This window comes from Mauremys reevesii, linkage group 22, assembly GCF_016161935.1.
Source record: "Mauremys reevesii isolate NIE-2019 linkage group 22, ASM1616193v1, whole genome shotgun sequence".
Lineage (NCBI taxonomy): Eukaryota > Metazoa > Chordata > Testudines > Geoemydidae > Mauremys > Mauremys reevesii.
The window spans coordinates 18,159,440-18,176,953 of record NC_052644.1 but is presented as its reverse complement, the minus strand read 5'-3'; the positions used below and the strand labels follow the sequence as shown (position 1 = coordinate 18,176,953).

Below are 17,514 nucleotides of genomic sequence, written 5' to 3'. Positions count from 1 at the left end.
CGCGGGATCGAAGTCCGGGGCTCCAAGGTCGACTCTGCCACCGCCGTTTGCAGTGGTGGAGTTCCGGATTCGACCGGAGTGCCCGGGGAGTTCGAACTATCGCGTCTAGATGTGGCATAGGCACCAACTCCTGGAGCACCCATAGAAAAAAATTAGTGGGTGCTCAGCACCCACTGACAGTCAATCTCCCCCCCCCAGCACCTCCCATCCACCGGCAGCCCCTCTCCGATCAACTCCTCTCCTCCCTCCCTCCCAGCTCCAGTCAGATGTAGAATGCAGGAGGCATGGGGGCAGAGGGGGAGTGGGAGGAACTGGGTGGAAGAGGTGGGAGCTTGGGGGACGGGGTTGGGTGGGGGCAGAGTGGGGGAATTGAGCTCCCGCTGGGGGCCCGGAAGAAGCCAGTGCCTGTGCACTGTGCTGCTGCCAAAAACTTATTTCCACTTTTTTTTTCCCAGTGCGGGACCAGAACACAGGACAGCTGGGTCCTACTGAGGAAAAGCACTAGGTATTGTTCTTATTACCTTGCTATTGTTACAGATCAGCCCAGCGGGGGACATGGAAGCCACCAACGAGACATGGGAAGCGGAGTTTTTCCTGGTGGGGTTCCCAGATCTCGAGCGCTTTCACCTCCTGCTCTTTAGCCTCCTGTTGTTCACCTACTTACTCATTCTTGGTGGCAATGCTGTCATTCTGATGCTTATCCGGGCCAACCCGCATCTTCATGTCCCCATGTATTATTTTGTGGCCATCCTGTCTTTCTTGGAGGTGTGGTACACCACAGTGACCATCCCCAAGATGCTGGCCAACCTCCTGGACAGCAGGAAGACCATCTCCTACAGGGGTTGCCTCCTGCAGGTGTATTTCTTCCACGCCTTGGGCATTACGGAGGCCTGTTTGCTCACGGCAATGGCCTACGACCGATACTTGGCCATCTGCAAGCCTTTGCACTACCCATCTGCCATGACCCCCAAGATTTGCCTGTGGCTAGTGGCAGGGTGCTGGGCGTGTGGCTTCATGTGGCCCGTGCCAGAAATCATCCTGCTCTCCACATTGTCCCTCTGCGGGGCGCACCGCATAGAGCACCTCTTCTGCGACTTCCCCTCGCTGCTCAGCTTGGGCTGTGCTGATGTGTCCACCAGCACCACCATAGACTTCACCCTCCACTCCTTCGTCATCCTCGGCCCCGCCACCCTCATCCTCTTCTCTTACGTGAAGATCTTGAGTGTCGTCATCAAGATCCAGGGTTCGGAAGGGCGGCAAAAGGCCTTCTCCACTTGCGCCTCTCACCTGACCGTGGTCCTGGCCTTTTTCAGCGCCATTGGTTTTATGTACATGCGCCCGGCACGAAGCCGGCCTTCATACCACGACAAGGTGGTGGCGGTGGTCTATGCGGTTCTAACCCCCCTCTTCAACCCACTGATTTACAGCTTGAGGAACAAAGATATTCAGGAAGCACTTGGCAATCTCATGAAACCCCAGTGGGTTTCCCCCTGGAAGCAAAGCAGAGAAGGGCTGCCCATTGTAAAAACTCTGCCACCGATTTCCAGTGTGACCTTGGGCTAGTCACCTAGCCTGGGATTTTTTAAGAGCCTCTAGGCACCCAAAGTAGAAATAGGGTGGCTAACACCCTCAGGCCTTGTCTAGACCCAAAAGCCTTTGATCTAGGTTATGAGGGTCTCAACCCCCCCCCACAGTGTGGACATAGTTATATAGGTATACAGTACTTTATACTGGGGTGATTATTCCCATGCAGGAAGGCGAATAAGCTATACCAGCATAAGGCACCTTTATCCCAGTATAATGGCGTCCACACTAGGGTTTATACCATTATAACTATTGGAGTCCAGGGACCCTTTGCTGCCAGCTGGCAGACAGAGGGCCTGGGAAGTGGGGGTGCACAGAGTTTTACAGGGATCCTCTGGGCCAAATATATGCATCATGAATCAGCAAAGGGTGGCATGTGAGGTCTGTACTGAGAGCCAGTGGCCCCCTGGTCATTATAATCATTGTGAAATGTACATAAGGATAATATTTAAGGCGTCATGTATCTGTACTGAAAATTATGTTCTTAAGGTAGATTCCGGGGAGAGGAATAGCTCAGTGGTTTGAGCATTGGTCTGCTAAACCCAGGGTTGTGAGTTCACCCCTTGAGGGGGCCATTTAGGGATCTGGGGCAAAAATCTGTCTGGGACTTGCTCCTGCTTTGAGCAGGGGGTTGGACTAGAACCTTCTCAGGTCCCTTCCAACCCTGATATTCTAAGGTAAAGCACTTCCCCATGTCTCAGATGGAGGTAACTAACTGTTCTCTCATTGTGTATGGTCCGCTTCACAGTGGCAGTCTGTTTGCACAGTGAGCCTGATGCTCCTTGAAAGAGTGTGATACTCCCAAGAGGGAGAAGCTACAGGCATATGTGCTGGCTTAGCATCCGCATGCAGCTCAGCTCCTAGTCTTGTGCCTCCCAAGTGCTGCAATCAGCTGTTCAATGGTGTTCTGGAGGAGCAGAGGCAGGGTGGAGGTTTGGGTGAAGGGGTGGAGTGGGAATGGGGCCTGGGGCAGAGTGGGGGGGTCAAGTAGGGTGACCAGATGTCCCAGTTTTATAGGGACAGTCCCAATTTTTGGGTCTTTTTCTTATATAGGATCCTATTACCCCCCAACCCCGTCCCGATTTTTCACACTTGCTGTCTGGTCACCCTAGGGTCAAGCACCCCCTGGGAACAGGGAAACTCGGCACCTCTGCCTCCAGGAACAAAACAATGGGCAGGGGGCTGACTACGATCAAAGAATTAGCCTGGTCTACCAGGTAATGCAAGAAACCACACAGCATCTTCCGTCATGGGGTGCGACTTGTCCCCCGAACAGAAGCTCACAGCCACGCTGGGCTGTGAAATGGTGGAGGGAGTTCATATGAAGGTTGCCCATCAAAGTATCTTGCTAAATAAGTCTAGGGTCTAGAATGAATGTTGTGGTTTTATTTTATATGTCACCATCTGTTTCCGATACTTGCTACTGGTAGAATCTCCATCCCTTTGTTCAATAAACGTATACTTGGTTTCACTACAAACATGCCGACGTGCTGTGTGATAAGCGGCGAGGTGGAACTGCTAAGCTGGGGGGCGCTGTTCTTTTGGGACCAGTGAGTCTGCGAATACCGTGAGCATCCAGGGGAACAGGGGCTGGGCGCTCCAGGGGGATGCTCGGAGGACTTGAGGGTTGGAGTGTGCTGACTGCCAACCTGCAGAGAGACAGCGGGGCCTGTGTAGGCTGAGAGGCGAGTGCTTGGACTGGCAGTGAGATTAGGGCGCTGACACCCATCACACACACACAAGCTAAAGGCCGGTGGTTGAAAAGTGCCTCACACCTGGGGTGTCCCTGGGAAGTGTCACAACCGTATCACTAAAAAAAAAATTCACATGCCCCTCACCAACATAGTTATATCAGGACACAATCTGAGTGTAGACCAGGCCGCTGAAAAGCCTGAATCACCTTGTGCCTCATCTGCAAAAGGAAGACAAAGATCTTTTATTTCTCCCATCTTTTTTGTCTGTCTCATCAGTGCAGGGGAAAGTTCTAGGCAGTGACACCGATTCCCATCATGAGCCTCATGCTACATTCTTAAACCCCCAGCTTTTGGAATCATGTGTGTGGCATTTTCTCTCCCAGATCACTGCTCTCACCAATATTTGCAGCAGTTTCACCACAGTCATAGTGCGGGTTAGGTCCTGGATTCCTTATTCTGGGTGCCTGCCCTCAGGGTCAGAGACCCAGGAGTTCTGTCCCGTGAGAAATCAAGGACAATCCGACTAGTTGGCAAGGACTGTCAGGCCCTGTATACAGGGGACAGTAAAATCCATAAAACAAACTCCAGCCAAGAAACGATTGATCAGGAACAACAGCGTAACACTGGGGGAGAGGGGACTTTGCTGAGAACAGGAGAACAGGCTCTGGGGAAGGCAGGGGATAAGGTTAATTAATCATTATTGAGAAATAAGCCAAGCCCCTCCCATCTAACATGCACAAGCTCCTCCCATCCCAGCTCCCTCCCCGGTGCCTTCCTGAGGCAGATGTCATGCTGATGCTGCATGTCCTGAGATGGTGTGTTGTGGTGCCAGCCGGCTTAAATAAAAGGCTCCATGTCATGGATCCACAGGATTTGGGCTACGTCCCAGCTTTTCCAAAGCCCCTGCAGTGGCCCTGACCCAGAAGGGGTCCCACTCTTCCTTCAGGGGAGGCCCCGTAGACTCCATGCCTCTGAGACTGAGCCCCTGGCTCCTGCCCTCCTGCTCAGCAATTCCTCCTGAGATAGACGGCTGGTCAGAGACTTGTTCCCTCTTCAGGGCCCGTTGCACCTCCGTGACTATTTGCAGCGACACCAGGCAGTCTCTTCCAAGCAGAGCGGGGTTTATTAGTCAGCCAGGACCCAGCACTGGGAACTCCGTAACTTAGCACGGAGGAGCAAATGTTCAGCTGTTGTCCAAAACAGCCAAGTCAGGGCTGTCATAAGCCGTGCTGCTAAAGAAACCATCTTGGCTTCCTCCCTTTGTTGCCCAGTCCCAGGGGAGCTCCACAGCCTCTACAAAAGCCAGGTCTTATTCTAGCCTCCTGTCATCACTCGGTCCCTTCTCCTCCTCCTGCAGACCCCTGCTGAGTTCAAACGCTCCGTGTTTCCCATTGTTAAGTGTCAACTGTTCCATTGTTTCCATCGGTGTGAACTGGTTTCAGCCAGCCCTTTAACGACCTGCTCATTCCACCCCAGACACTCACGTGACCTGCCCAGCCTCAAACCTCCCACTCTGCCCCACGAGTGGTTCTTTAACTTTTTGTAGCAATTCCTAGCCAAGTCCGTCCCTGCCATGCATATCACACAAAAATACTGTACTACAGAAAATCCCTACTTCCTCACACTCCTTTCTTTATCTCCACCCCTGGGTGAGCTGGCCTTCTGACTCCAACCAAGCTCTCTGGTTCCCCTGGTCTGAACTCCTTCTAGGGGTTAAGTGGGCTCTCAGTAGCCAGTGCAGGTTGGATCTCTCTGATGGATGCCGGTGGCTGCAGTGAAGTTCGGGAGGAGGGTGAATTCAGCAGCTAGCCAGCCTCCAAACTCAACCCCTCATGCCGGGAAATGGAGCCGGGGTCTCTGGAGGCCATCTGAATTGTCCTTTTTCGGAGGGACCTTCTAGAAGCTGAGACCAAAGTTCCAGCACTTGAAGACACCCCAAGATTACATCAGCATCTCAGCTTTCATTGTTGCAATCAGCATTTCCCAAACTGTGGGTCAGGAAAGGGAATTGGGGGGAGCTGGGGGAGGGAGTGATGGGGTGTTCACCCCACACCAGCCCTGAAGGGGTGAAGGGGCTTATTAACCTTATAGGTCATGCCTGGCTTGTCCAATAAATTACTAATTGCTGGGGGAGACGATGCGGGAAGGTGTAAAGCCAGGGAGTTTGCTGCAGAAGGGGGCTGCAGGGAGAAAGCTCTGGGCACAGAGGAACCCAGCAGGAGCAAAAGCCACATAACATGAAAGCAGCCACACTGGATCAGACAAATGGTCCATCTAGCCTGTGTCCTGTCTTCCAACAGTGCCAGGTGCTTCAGATTAGCGGGGGCAGGCCCGGGTTCCCCTACCAGCCATTGGGAAGTGCTGCAGGACTGGTGAAAGTGTCACCCGGAGAGCTGGTCCTGTCAGACTTTGATATCCCGGAAAGGGAAAACTACACAGTGACCAGGCCGGAGGGCTGAATCAGGGCTGCTCAGAGGATTCAGGGGGCCTGGGGTCTTCGGCAGTGGGGGGCCCCTGCTTTGGTGGTAATTCGGTGGCGGGGGGGTCCTTCCGCTGCAGGACCCACCGCCGAAGTGCCCCGAAGACCTGTGGCGGGGGCCCCCCACCGCCGAATTGCTGCCGAAGACCCGGCACTTCGGCAGCGGGTCCCGGGGTGGAAGGATCCCTTGCCGCAGGTCTTCGGGGCACTTTGGCGGTGGGTCCCAGAGCGGAAGGACCCCCCGCCGCCAAATTGCTGCCAAAGACCCGGAGCGGAAGAATCTCCGGAAGCCCGGGCCCCGCGGGAGTTTTCCGGGGTCCCCGGAGCGAGTGAAGGATCCTGCTCTGGGGGCCCCTAAAAACTCTTGTGGGGGCCCCTGAGGGGCCCGGGTCCTGGGGAAAATTGCCCCTCTTGCCCCCCCTGGGCGGCCCTGGGCTGAGTCACAAAGAGAGAGCAGCCTGAGTCCCAGAGAGCACGAGAGGCCATGGGGTGAGTGAGCAAAGGAAGGGAGTGCTAGACCAGGGAAGAGCTGATCCCCAGACCCAGCCACAAGGGGCTGGCCACAGCGGTGAGTGAACCCTGTTATGGTGGGAAGAGGGTGATCACAAGATGTGTGTGCCCCACCCCCATCTGCCACCACCACCTCGCTACAGTGCATCTGTGGTGCAGCGCTGGGACCTGTCAGCACGCTCCTGCCACAGCATGGAGGGAGGAAGGCTGACCCGAGCCAAAACCAGCACATGTGCTCAGGTCCTGCTGGGCTGCTGGGCTCTATCTCGGACCCCCGGGGGTTGTGTGAACGGAGGTGAGCCCAAAGTGGGGAGGGGGGGCACAGCATGAAGACATTTGGGAGCTGCTCGCCTTGGTGGCTGCAGAGAAAAACTTGAAACCGTGACCCAACCGAGCACCTGAAACTCAGAAACCAGGCAGGTGAAGATATTTGTTTAAATCTCATTTTTTGCCTCTCATCCGAAGCGCCACCAACGAGCTGTTTGGCGTCAGGTGGGAAGTGCTGGGAGAGAGGGGGAGGAGTGGGTCTGCGGTGTGCTTGGGGAAGGAGGAGGTGGGGAAGAGGTGGGGTAGGGGGGCAGGGGGAGCTTGGTTGCTGGTGGGTGCAGAGCACCAGCTAATTTTTCCCCATGGGTGCTCCAGCCTCGGAACTCCCACGGAATTGGTTGCCAAGGCCCGGGAGTTGTTGGTCCAGTCCTTAGCGTTGGCTGAAGTAGCAGCCAGCCCACGGGCCGTGTCCCTTGTCAGCCTGCTCCAAGGCGGTGAGTTTTGGTTCACATGGGAGGGCAGGGGAGAGCCCGGGCAGATCGTCTGGTGCCGCACAGGCCTGGCTGCTCCTGGCCACAGCCAATTTCCCTGAGTGCTTTGAGAGGTGAGTGAAGATTGTGCAATACGTGCCCCGAACTGCCCTGTTAACGCAGCCCCTGAGCAGTGACCCCTCTGCTTAGATCTCCATTACAGCAGCCCCGTCCCACGGCCACACACTGCATGCACTGGCATCATCCTCGTGCCCGGACCCAGTAGAGTTCCCTGTCGGTTCTGCCTTCCCTGCAGATTCGGTGGAGCTGGGGACGGATTGTTCTTAGGTGTCCATCGGCGAAGGCTGGGAAAGGTGAGTTATGGGCAGCATTGTGGGCAATGGGAAGGTGGGAGGGACGCACAAGTCTTTCCCTGTCACTAATTGTGGGACTGAACGATCTTTGTAATTTTCCAGTAAATAGAATTCGTTCTGATTGCTACAATCCCTTCTCTGCGCATTGCCCAGATTTTAAAGCTTTATCAGGTTTCTCTTGTGTTTGATTAAAGCCACCTTCATGGAACAGAAACCTGCTCCTTCTCTGAATTGTCTTATGAACACGGGCTTTACCGACAGGCACCTGACCCTAGCCGTGGCCTTTACCACCCACCTGTCCCCGTCAGCGGATCCCGGCCTTGTTAACAAGCAGGTGAATCTGGCTCAAGGGGAGAAGCGGATGAAACGAACAGGCATGTACGACTCACCAAACCAGGGCAGGCCCAGGTTTCTGTCTAACCGGCTCTCCTATCCCCTGTTCTCATCCCCCATCCCCAGCGCAGCACCTCAGAGCCTCCAGCCACTGACTGGAACCTCGTCCCGTCAGGCCGGGGAGCTGCAGGTCCCCGTGGAGTGACGGGGCACCTACACGTCCCACTGCAGGTGGACGTGTGCCCAGCGCTGGAGCCAGGGCGCGTTGCCCAGCAGTTCCCGTGGTGCGGCGCGTGCCGGCCAATCTCATGGACCCGCCCAGAGCACACAGGGCAGATCTGCCCCGACCCCTCTCAGCCCCCGCTGAGCTTCCCCCAGTCTGATCCAGCCAGTGTGGGACTGGCAGGAAACATGCAAACTGGGGCCTGCCCAGAGTGTTTTTCAAGAGTCTACCTCCACCTCACCAGCAGATGGCAGCCGATGGCCATAGCTTGTTCATCCATAGCGAGCTGGGTGTCTGGCAAAGGCTGCCCGGCCTCGCTCCCAAGGGGGTGACTCTGCCAGGGGTCTGGGCTCAGGGGGAGCACCAGGCAAAACCTGGGGGCCAGGCCTGGCCCGATGAAGGGGCACTGCCAGGGAGGCTGCGAGGCCTCCCACGCTGTGTAAAGTCCAGACACACGGACAGAGAGGAGGGAGACAGACACAGGGACAGAGACACGAGGCCCCAGGAGCCTTCAACACTTTATTGGTGTTAATCATTCAGGATGGGGGGACTCTGCAAAATCACAGGCCCCCAACCCTCCTGCAGCACCCTCAGCCCCTATGCCACCAAGGATGCGGCCAAGGCCACCCGTGGTGGCGCCAACGCCTCCAAAGAAGCTCAGTGTCCTGCCATTCCCCCAATGTTACGATGTCGCCCTCTGCCCTGCTGTCCCCCCAGCCCTCCAATGGTGCCCCCTGACCCACCATCTCCCCAACCCTCCGAAGGTGCCCCCTGCTCTCCCCTACATCCTCTGCTCTCCCCTCTGCCCCCTGCTCTTCCTCCTGCTCCCTGCCAGGTGGGTGCAGCGGCTGCCTCATGGCTCGAATCTCGTCCAGGCAGGTGCTGGGGTCGGTTTTGGGGTCGTTCCCTCTGCAGTCCCTGCAGCCGTTGGTGTCACAGCGCAGCAGGGGCACGTTGGGCAGCTGGTGCCAGGCTTCCAGCAGGCTTTGGGGATCCAGGTTCCGGTCCTGACGGTAGATCTGCCGGAAGACGAAGGCCTTGTAGTTGTGGTCAATGGGGCGGAAGGTGTCGCTCACCATCCGTAGGATGTTGTGGGGCCTCTTCACCAGCAGGCACGTCCCCGCACAGGGCGAGCGGACGGTGAAGAAGATCAGGCAGCTTCTCTCGTTGTAGGTCCGGGCCAGGAGCTTCTGCACGGGGCTGTTCCGGTCGCCCTGGAGCAGGCGCCACTTGGCGTGTTCCCCCACCCTGCCCAGGCGCTGCATCCGGGCAGCCACAATGGGCCCTTCGTCTGGGTCATACAGGACACCCTCTGGGTTAATGGCCATCTGCATGTCCCACAGCTTGTTCCTGCGCAGCACCTGTTCCAGACCAGATGGGTTCTCACAACTGGCTTTCTGCAGGCTGACGGCGAAGACGTATTCAACAGCCAACCCATTCCTGAGGGAAGGCAAAGAAAAGGGCAAGGAGGGGACCTTGGGCTCTGAATAGCTCTGCCCCCAGACCCGAGCGGCAAACTTGGGTGGGTCACACGTGGCACCGTCATTGTCCGGTTCTAGCTCTCAGGGCTCCAGCCTGGGTCAGGGGACGTTTGCTCCCTGGGAGAATGAAATAAACTTAGAGGGCGGTTTTAAGAAGAAACTGCCATAGGCACCGCCAAGGCTCATCAGCCCGGTGTGAGCTTGGTTCGTCAGCCCCACAGGGCTGAGCGTTACCGCATGAGCTCCAGAAGCAAGTTAGAGCTTTTATGCGGAGCCACCCCAAGAGAGGGACGTGACACACAGTTGGCCGCAGGATACACAGCGATTTGCTGGAGAGCTGAAGAACACTAGAGATCAGGGCTCCTCATTTCTCCCCCCAGCTCTGGGAGGGGACTGTGATTATGATTAAAGGGAGGCTAAGACTGGCACCTATATGTGGCACATTCTGTGTGAAAGGCTCTGGGTCTGCCACATTAGAGATCTGGGTTCTCATCCCACCTATGTCTGAAGTGGCCTTGTGCAGCTCAATTGGGGAAGGTTGAGGGCTCATAACTGACTGAAGACAGAGCACTAATTTGTAAGGTTTGAGGCCTTTTTTCAGCAATAAGCAGCAGCCCAGGAAGCAAAGAATCATATTCCCTCTAAATTAAAAAAAAAAATGTAACATTGGGCTGTTAAGGCAGCATTCCTGTGCTAACAGTACCCACCAGGTCTTAAGATCATTAAAGAAAACTTTATTTGACAGCATTCAGCAGTCTGGCAAGAAACCAATTCATTGTCGTACCTCCTGCAGGCATGCCGCCAAATCCGCGTTACCAGCTAAGCCCGACTCAAGTTTCACTATATAAACTGGGGTCCAAAAGGAAGGAAGTTCTTTGGACACTAACTCCAGGACACAGCCCAAGATCAGAGCTGCCAGACCTCAGCACCCTGACAGCCCTCAATGCAGCAGCTAGAGCCTCACATGACCTGGCACTGACTGGCCAGCAGGAAAATCCATCTGCCTTATTGGGAGTGGTGAGCATTGTCTGCTTCCCCTGTGTATTCTCTTTTGGTAGCTGTCTGTAAATAGAGGTTCTGGATATTACTGTGCAAGGCTCTTTCACTGGTAAAAGGCCCCACAAACCTGCAGAAAATGATGCCCTGAGCCCTAGGAAGTGGGAAAGCACGGGGGTGCCTAAATTAACCGGGTTACGCCTTGAGCCCATGGACGGGTAAAGGTGGGTGGAGTGTGCAGGTAACAAATCAGTAACAAGGGCTGTGCTGAGCACTAGACAGCAGACATGGGAGCAGATCTCCTGACTCCCAGCCCAGTGCACCTTCGCCCTCGCTACGATCTACTGGGAGGGACTCTTGCTCTGGGGGGGTCACCGCATGGGCTTGGGGGAGCACAGGTGTCACCTGTGGGGGCAAGGTGAGCCCTCCAGACCCTTCATCCTCTAAGCTGAGCCCCCCCGACCCCGCCTCCTTCTGCAGCCCCCAGCCTCTGGAGCAGGGGGTGGGAATGAAGCTGGGTTCCTGGTGGTTTGTCCTATTTTAGGGCCTGAATGTGATCATGAATATTCATGCTAATGCTCAGCCATGTCCAAATCTAACATCCTCACCCTGATAATACTGGGGGGCACCTATCCTACAGGCCAGATCTTTTAAGAGTCTTGGGTGCAAGGTAACTGGTCCTCATTTATTCCAAAGGGAGTGTACAGCAAGCACATGACTACTGCTGATTAAGAATTTTCAGACAGAACAGTTTTCTTTAGGGAAAGGCTGATTCTACAAAATCTGAATGTTCCAAGGGAATACATTGATTCTGTGTCATTTTCTGATGAAAAATATTCAGAACAATTTGTTTAGATTGAAACATTTGGTTATGACTTTATTTTATTTTTTTACTTTTGTTATGTTATATTACTGTTTATAATATATGGGTGAAAACATCTGGAATATTATATTATATTATATTATATTATATTATCTAGCAGGAAAGTCAAGTTGCTAAAGCTGAAATGGAAATATTTTGAGCTTACTGAAATGAAATATTCAGATATGGTCCAACTGAAATCTATTTTTAATTTTTCCAAAACAAAATTTGGAAATCCTAATCCATGGAAGTTTTCAAATTTTAGTAACTAATTCGGACTGAAAAGAAAATAGAAATTTCTGAATTTCCGAGGGAATTGGAATTCCAGTTTCCAACCAGTTTTTCACAATAGTAATGAGACCCACAACCCCCCCCCCCATTGCACCCCCAGAATTACCCCTCTTCCAGTTCCAGGCAGCATCTCCCCCTGCACCCCAGAATCACCCCTCCCAGCTCCAAGCCCCAGCTCCCCCTGCAGCCCAGAATCACCCCTCCCAGCTCTGCCATGCACTGATCCACTTATGCCATAGAAAATCACATAGGGCAAACGTGAAGCATCTTCCCCCTGTTTTCCTTCATTTACCACCCGGGGAGGGCAGAGTGGTCACAGCCAGATGGGAAATGCCCCACTGGCGTCTCACTCACTTGTTCACATGATCCACAGTCTCTCTGAGCGCGGCCGGATTGATGCTTCCGACAGTCTCTGGCCCGAAGCAGAGGAGAAGTGGCATCAGCAGGAGTCCAGCCCTGGGCATCCGTCCTGACACCTGCACAGGACCCCACAGCGTCAGTGCCCCCGAGCCTGGGCACAACCCAGAGCCACCAACCCACATCCTCTAGCCCCTGGTGTGCTACCGACAGGAGAGGGGGCAGGGGATAACCCCCTGGAGATTGATGGGGTGGGGTGTGAATGGCAGACAGGTCTTCCATGGGGCTTTATGGGCCAGGGCGGGGGGAAAAGGGGGACTCACCTGGTATTCCATAGGGCAGGAGGAAGCAGTGGGGATTCACCAGGGTTTCCATGGGGCAGGAGGAAGTGGTGGGGATTCATCAGGGTTTCCATGGGGCAAGAGGAGGTGGGAGGGACTCACAAGGGTTTCCATGGGGCAGGAGGTGAGGGGCAGCGGGTACTCACCATGGTTTCCATGGGGCAGGAGTAGGAGGTGCTGTCACTCACTGACAGATGCTCACACCGGATCCCCAGTGATGGGCTCTCAGCTCCCAGCCCCTCTTCTTATAGCTCCATTCCCCCCTCCCCCCATGCTGCAGAGGGATGGTGCCCACTCCTGCTGTCGCCGTGACCAGGCCAGTGGCAGGGGAGGTGGCACTAGGTGGGACTCAGCTAATTCATTCAATATTGCCTTGAAAGGAAATATTGTGGGGCTGAGCCAGGAGCGGTGGGGAAGACAGGAGAACTGGATGGGAGGTGGCAAGGGCCAGGGCAGACATGGTGGGGGATGTGAGGTGGTGAGGGCACTGGGGCAGATGGGGAGGGGGCTGGGAGCTGGGGAGGGCCAGGGCAGATGGGGGTGAGGGATGGGGTATGGTGAGGGCCAGGGCACACAGCAGTGGGGGATGGGAGGTGGTGAACACCGGCCAGCGCAGACTCCAGGCTGGAGCATTGGCCCTGTCCAGGTGGGTTGGTTTGTCTCATGCTGGGGGTCGACGGGGTGAAGTTTCTGATTCTCCTCCTCATGAGCAAGGCCTGGGGCCTCACATCTCTGTCCCTGTGTCTGGCGCTGAGACCCTCTGTGCTCCAAGGCAGTTCCCTGGCACCCCCATATTTACCATGGTGATAGAATTCAGCTCTGTTGTGTACACAGTGAGCCTTGTGAGGCATCATTCGAAAGGGCTCAATCTGTTGAACATTAATGTCCTGGTGGATTGTATGTGCTGTCATTGTATGGGCACTTATGAAGTTGTGGTTGGTGTGTGTCACTGGAAGATGTTGGGAGGTTGGAAACACCCACAATAGAGAAGCCAGACAGTGCTGATTGCCCATTAGGGGGAATGCACACTCCCAAGGACTATCATGTGTGTCCAATGAAGGCTTCTCACAGGGACCCCGTAGACGATGGGCAGGGCTTGACTCATGTCATAGCAAAAGATCTTTCCAGCAAGCTGGGAGAGCCTATAAAGGAAGGGAAGTGACTTTTGGCCTCTCGCCCCCCCCTCCCCAACTCAACACGTGGGAGCACGTCTGGAGAACAAAGACTGTGAACGGGGGAGGTGGTTCCAGGCTGCAAAGGAGAATCCCAGCCTATGCAGTGGGGAACTTGACCATCTATCGGGTGTAGCCAATGGCTTTATTTGGTATTTAGTTATTGTGTGATGTTATGATTGCATTCTACACACTCATTATAATAGTATAAGATTAAGCAATATTTTTAGGAACTAGCTAATAAGTCAGACAAGCTGAAACACAAGAAGACTGTAGGCTGAGGCCTGATGAAAGGCTTTAGCTTGCCTATTTTAGGCCTTGGATACAAGTTGGTGACCGAAATATGACCCAATGACCTAAAATTCTAAGAAAAGAGGCAGAAACTGGTAATATTGAGAAAGTCGAAGTGGGAAAGTTAAATTTAAATCATAAAAATGCTGTAACAACAAAATGTGCTTATAACCCGTGCCTTAAACCGCAAGACAAAGGCGGGACATCAACCTACCCAGCCTATAGAATTCGGGGTCCCTCGTGTCTCCAGGGAACATAGACCGATGAGAAAGAGAGGGACGATGCTGTCATGTACATGTGCTGAATGTAGGTATAGACTGCGTCACAGTATCAAAAAGGGTGCCCAAAGTAGGCAAACTGAGCTTCCTACGGGAAACTCCAGCAGAACCCACTCCCACAGTAACCATCAATCCATGCGAGGGCTGACGGAGTTTGAGAGGGCCGACAGACTCTAACGCCGGCTAGGAGGATGTAATTCTGTCTATAGTTATAATTAGTGCATGGCACATATCTTGATTTGGAATTAGATGTGCTGTAGCTTTTATGATTTTATTGCCAACTTTAATAAAACGGCTAAAAGAAAGATCCTCTTGTAACTGTATGTGTTACTTGCATATGGTTTCCTGTGTTCCTATGGGCTCCAGATCTTGAACAGAGACAACTCGGTTGAACTTGAGACCGTAGCCGCCAGAGCTGAACCCAGGGAAATGTGATTGACGTTAAATAGAATGAAAGGCTCCAGATTTGGTGCTGAAACCCAGGACCATAGAAAACACAGGCAACCATAAAGAACATGTGGAACCATAGTAAACACAGAAACCCAATAAGAAACAAAGGTTTTAAGAAAAAAAATATATATCTAGGTAGGTTAAAAGTCATACTGGGAGACGTCCTGCCTTTGCTTATGCCTGCTTGCATTCTATGTTTGTCTGTCTGGGTCGTGTTGTAAACAGTGAGCTCGGGGAAGAAAATAGGAATTGCAATTGTGTAACGGACCCTTGAACTCACGTATGGGTAAAAGCCCCCTACCAGGCGTGGCAGAGTGGGTCGGACACTTCGCCGTCATTTGTCAATAATAAGCAACAACCCCCTACCGCTGATATTAGTTAATAAGCTCCCCAAACTTTAAACTCCTCTGGACTACACCACTGATGTAGGATCAAGGAAATCTTTGTGGGATTGCCTTGGTCACTGCCCCTCCTCTCGGTGTGCTCCAGCTCTAAAACACCTGAAGGAGAAGTGAGCACCACAAGCCCGTCTCAATTTAAAAAATCTAATCAAATCCCTGTAAACTTTTTAGGAGCAAGAAAGGGAAGGGATGCCCAGGGTTAGTTAAAAACCAGTGACTGCAGTGCTTTGGGCCCCAAGAGATCCCTGAAATTTATGGTATTTCCTCTTTGAAAAGGAAAAGGTAAAAAACAAAAAAGGCTTAAGAGGTGAAAGAAATAGCCCTGGATTGTGTATCTATAGCATGTAATATCCTATGGAAAAGGATTTAAAAGAAAGGTAAAACAACTGGAGAAGGCAAAACAAGCCTTATGCAAAGAGCAGAAGATGAGTTAGACATTGAAAAAACAACTCAGCAGGGTAAGGGAGGTCAATCCTGTACTCCTTAATCAAAGGAAGAGTTTGGCAAGAGACTTAAGCTACAGTAAGTAACACCTGCAAGAGACTGGTTATAAAATTATGGTGTGAAAAAAGAAGCCACGGGGCAGGAACATTTGTTTGGGCAAGAAGTAAAAACAGCAGCGCTAGGTCACAAAACGCAGGGACTAAAGGAAACTTGTGACATTCTAGAGGATCTGTATCCCCAGGTAATAGATAGTGAAGGGGGAAATGGACAGATCCCTCAAGTACATGTGGAGGATAATTGCATGGAGATGAAGTTGCCACATGTATATGTTGTAAATATCATTCCAGATGTTCCAGTGGCTGTGGTGGAACCTGGGAATGACCAACCCACAGCAAGCGGAGGTAGAATCTCACCCCCACTTACGAGGCTGAAAGCTAAAATCAGACAGGAAGAGCAACAGGAAACTGAACAATCTGGAAAGTTAGGAATAGAGAAAGTATCAGATGCAAAGACAGTTGCGAAAAATTCCAAGCGGGGAGGGGAATCTAAAAATCTAAAAAAGCTGTTAGCGGGAAAAAAGCAGGTCACAGCCAGTGTTAGTGAAAGTTTTAATCAAAAATTAAGTATTAAAGGATTAAACCAGAAAATGAAGCTAACAGCAATCATAGAATATCAGGATTGGAAGAGACCTCAAGAGGTCATCTAGTCCAACCCCCTGCTCAAAGCAGGGCCAATCCCCAGACAGATATTTGCCCCAGATCCCTAAATGGCCCCCTCAAAGATTGAATTTACAACCCTGGGTTTAGCAGGCCAATGCTCAAAACACTGATCTATCCCTCCCCCTCACTCAGTATCGATGAGAGAGGAGGAAAAGAACAGAAAATGGGTAAGCCAAATATCTTGCAAGCCCATCCACAATGGGTTCGTTTATTGCAAGGAACTCAGGAAACTGTAGAAGTTGCTGTAAAAGCCTATAAGGGTGAAATTCTGGATATCAGTATCTCTCAAGGAAGACAAAAGTCTTTGCAATCTAAAAGTCACTTTAATATCTCTAAGCCACTCAAGTCAGGAGCCATAATAAAAAAAACAAGTGGCATCATTCATTTGAAATCTAACATGCCCATTGTAGCCCAAGACACTTTAGAGCCCAAACCAGAGCCTCCACAGAAACCCACGCCACTGCCGGAGTTTTTCTAAGGTGCAGGCACCTACCCCAGCAAAAGAAAATGTAAAAGGTTACAGCAAAATTCCCTGCCTAAATTGTCCACTGTTACAGTTGCCCCAACTTGGGAGATACCAATTCCTCTAGAAGAAGAGGAACCCAGACTCCCCAGTGGAACTGTAAAAGAGAAAAAAGAATCAATTTCTAATATGCAATCAATAGACTCCAGTAACCATGTCTGTTCAATAGCCATAGTAACAAGTATAAAAACCTTAGAAGACATTGTAAAAACACTGGGGCCAACAAAAAAGAGGAAATCTGGTGGCTGCTCACGCAGTACATTTAGAAGCAGCAAAGAGTCCTGTGGCACCTTATAGGCTAACAGATGTATTGGAGCATGAGCTTTCGTGGGTGCATCCGACGAAGTGGGTATTCACCCACGAAAGCTCATGCTCCAATACGTCTGTTAGTCTATTAGGTGCCACAGGACTCTTTGCTGCTTTTACAGATCCAAACTAACACGGCTACCCTCTGATACTTGAGTCCATTTAGAAACTGTAGTCAGATTGTTTCGGTTCGATGAAGAAGCCAAGGTTAAGATTTTACAGTTAACTGCAGACGGGGTTTATGAAATACACGGCCCCCAAAGTTTCAAAACAAAGACAAGACATTTAGAGACACCGTAGGGTTCTTAAAAAGCAACATGTCCCCAAGCCAGGCAGGAGTGACTTTGGTAGCTAACATGAAGCAATGGGAAGGCAAGTCACCGCATACATTTCACAATAGACTTTCAGCCGCTTGTCTCTCTAATGAAATGCCTGGCAAGGAAACAAACCCACAATGTATTAATTTGTTTGTTAACTATTCTTCACCAGCAGTTTGGGGGTAAAGTAATAATGCATTAACCCTGGAATCACTCTGCCAGGAGTGCTGGACTTATTGTCTAAAGCTTAGAGTTATATTCAAACCCAACAAAAAATCCCAAGAGAAATCGTCCTCCTACAGCAGCGGTTCAAGGAGCCTCTGATAAAGCAGTAGTTGAAGTCGAAGGCTC

At 52.2% G+C, this 17,514-nt stretch overlaps 2 protein-coding genes across 2 annotated transcripts; one reads left to right on the top strand and one right to left on the bottom strand.

The window, feature by feature from the left end:
- The first annotated feature begins 555 nt into the window (after window positions 1–555).
- On the top strand, window positions 556–7,916 carry LOC120388868 (olfactory receptor 6N1-like). Its single transcript, XM_039510961.1, has 3 exons — window positions 556–1,478; window positions 6,910–7,028; window positions 7,573–7,916. Exons 1-3 carry the CDS (start codon window positions 556–558, stop codon window positions 7,914–7,916), a joined length of 1,386 nt encoding a protein of 461 aa, XP_039366895.1.
- Window positions 7,917–8,160: 244 nt separating this feature from the next.
- Window positions 8,161–12,294, bottom strand: LOC120388867. The gene is made up of 4 exons (XM_039510959.1): window positions 12,245–12,294; window positions 11,919–12,040; window positions 8,748–9,374; window positions 8,161–8,308 (listed from the first exon to the last, which is right to left on the bottom strand). Exons 1-4 carry the CDS (start codon window positions 12,254–12,256, stop codon window positions 8,161–8,163), a joined length of 909 nt encoding a protein of 302 aa, XP_039366893.1. The 5' UTR covers window positions 12,257–12,294.
- Window positions 12,295–17,514: the final 5,220 nt, after the last annotated feature.

What these genes read in the sequence shown, in the direction of transcription:
- LOC120388868 (XM_039510961.1), top strand. Translation starts at nt 556, where the DNA reads ATGGAAGCCACCAACGAGACATGGGAAGCGGAGTTTTTCCTGGTGGGG. An exon ending in GGCAATCTCATGAAACCCCA is followed by an intron (nt 1,479 to 6,909) that starts GTGGGTTTCCCC and finishes TGGGTGCTCCAG; the next exon opens with CCTCGGAACTCCCACGGAAT. An exon ending in TGTCAGCCTGCTCCAAGGCG is followed by an intron (nt 7,029 to 7,572) that starts GTGAGTTTTGGT and finishes GTTTGATTAAAG; the next exon opens with CCACCTTCATGGAACAGAAA.
- LOC120388867 (XM_039510959.1), bottom strand. An exon ending in ACTGTGGATCATGTGAACAA is followed by an intron (nt 9,375 to 11,918) that starts GTGAGTGAGACG and finishes GCCTTCCCTCAG; the next exon opens with GAATGGGTTGGCTGTTGAAT. An exon ending in GGCAGGGAGCAGGAGGAAGA is followed by an intron (nt 8,309 to 8,747) that starts GCAGGGGGCAGA and finishes CCTGGCCCCCAG; the next exon opens with GTTTTGCCTGGTGCTCCCCC.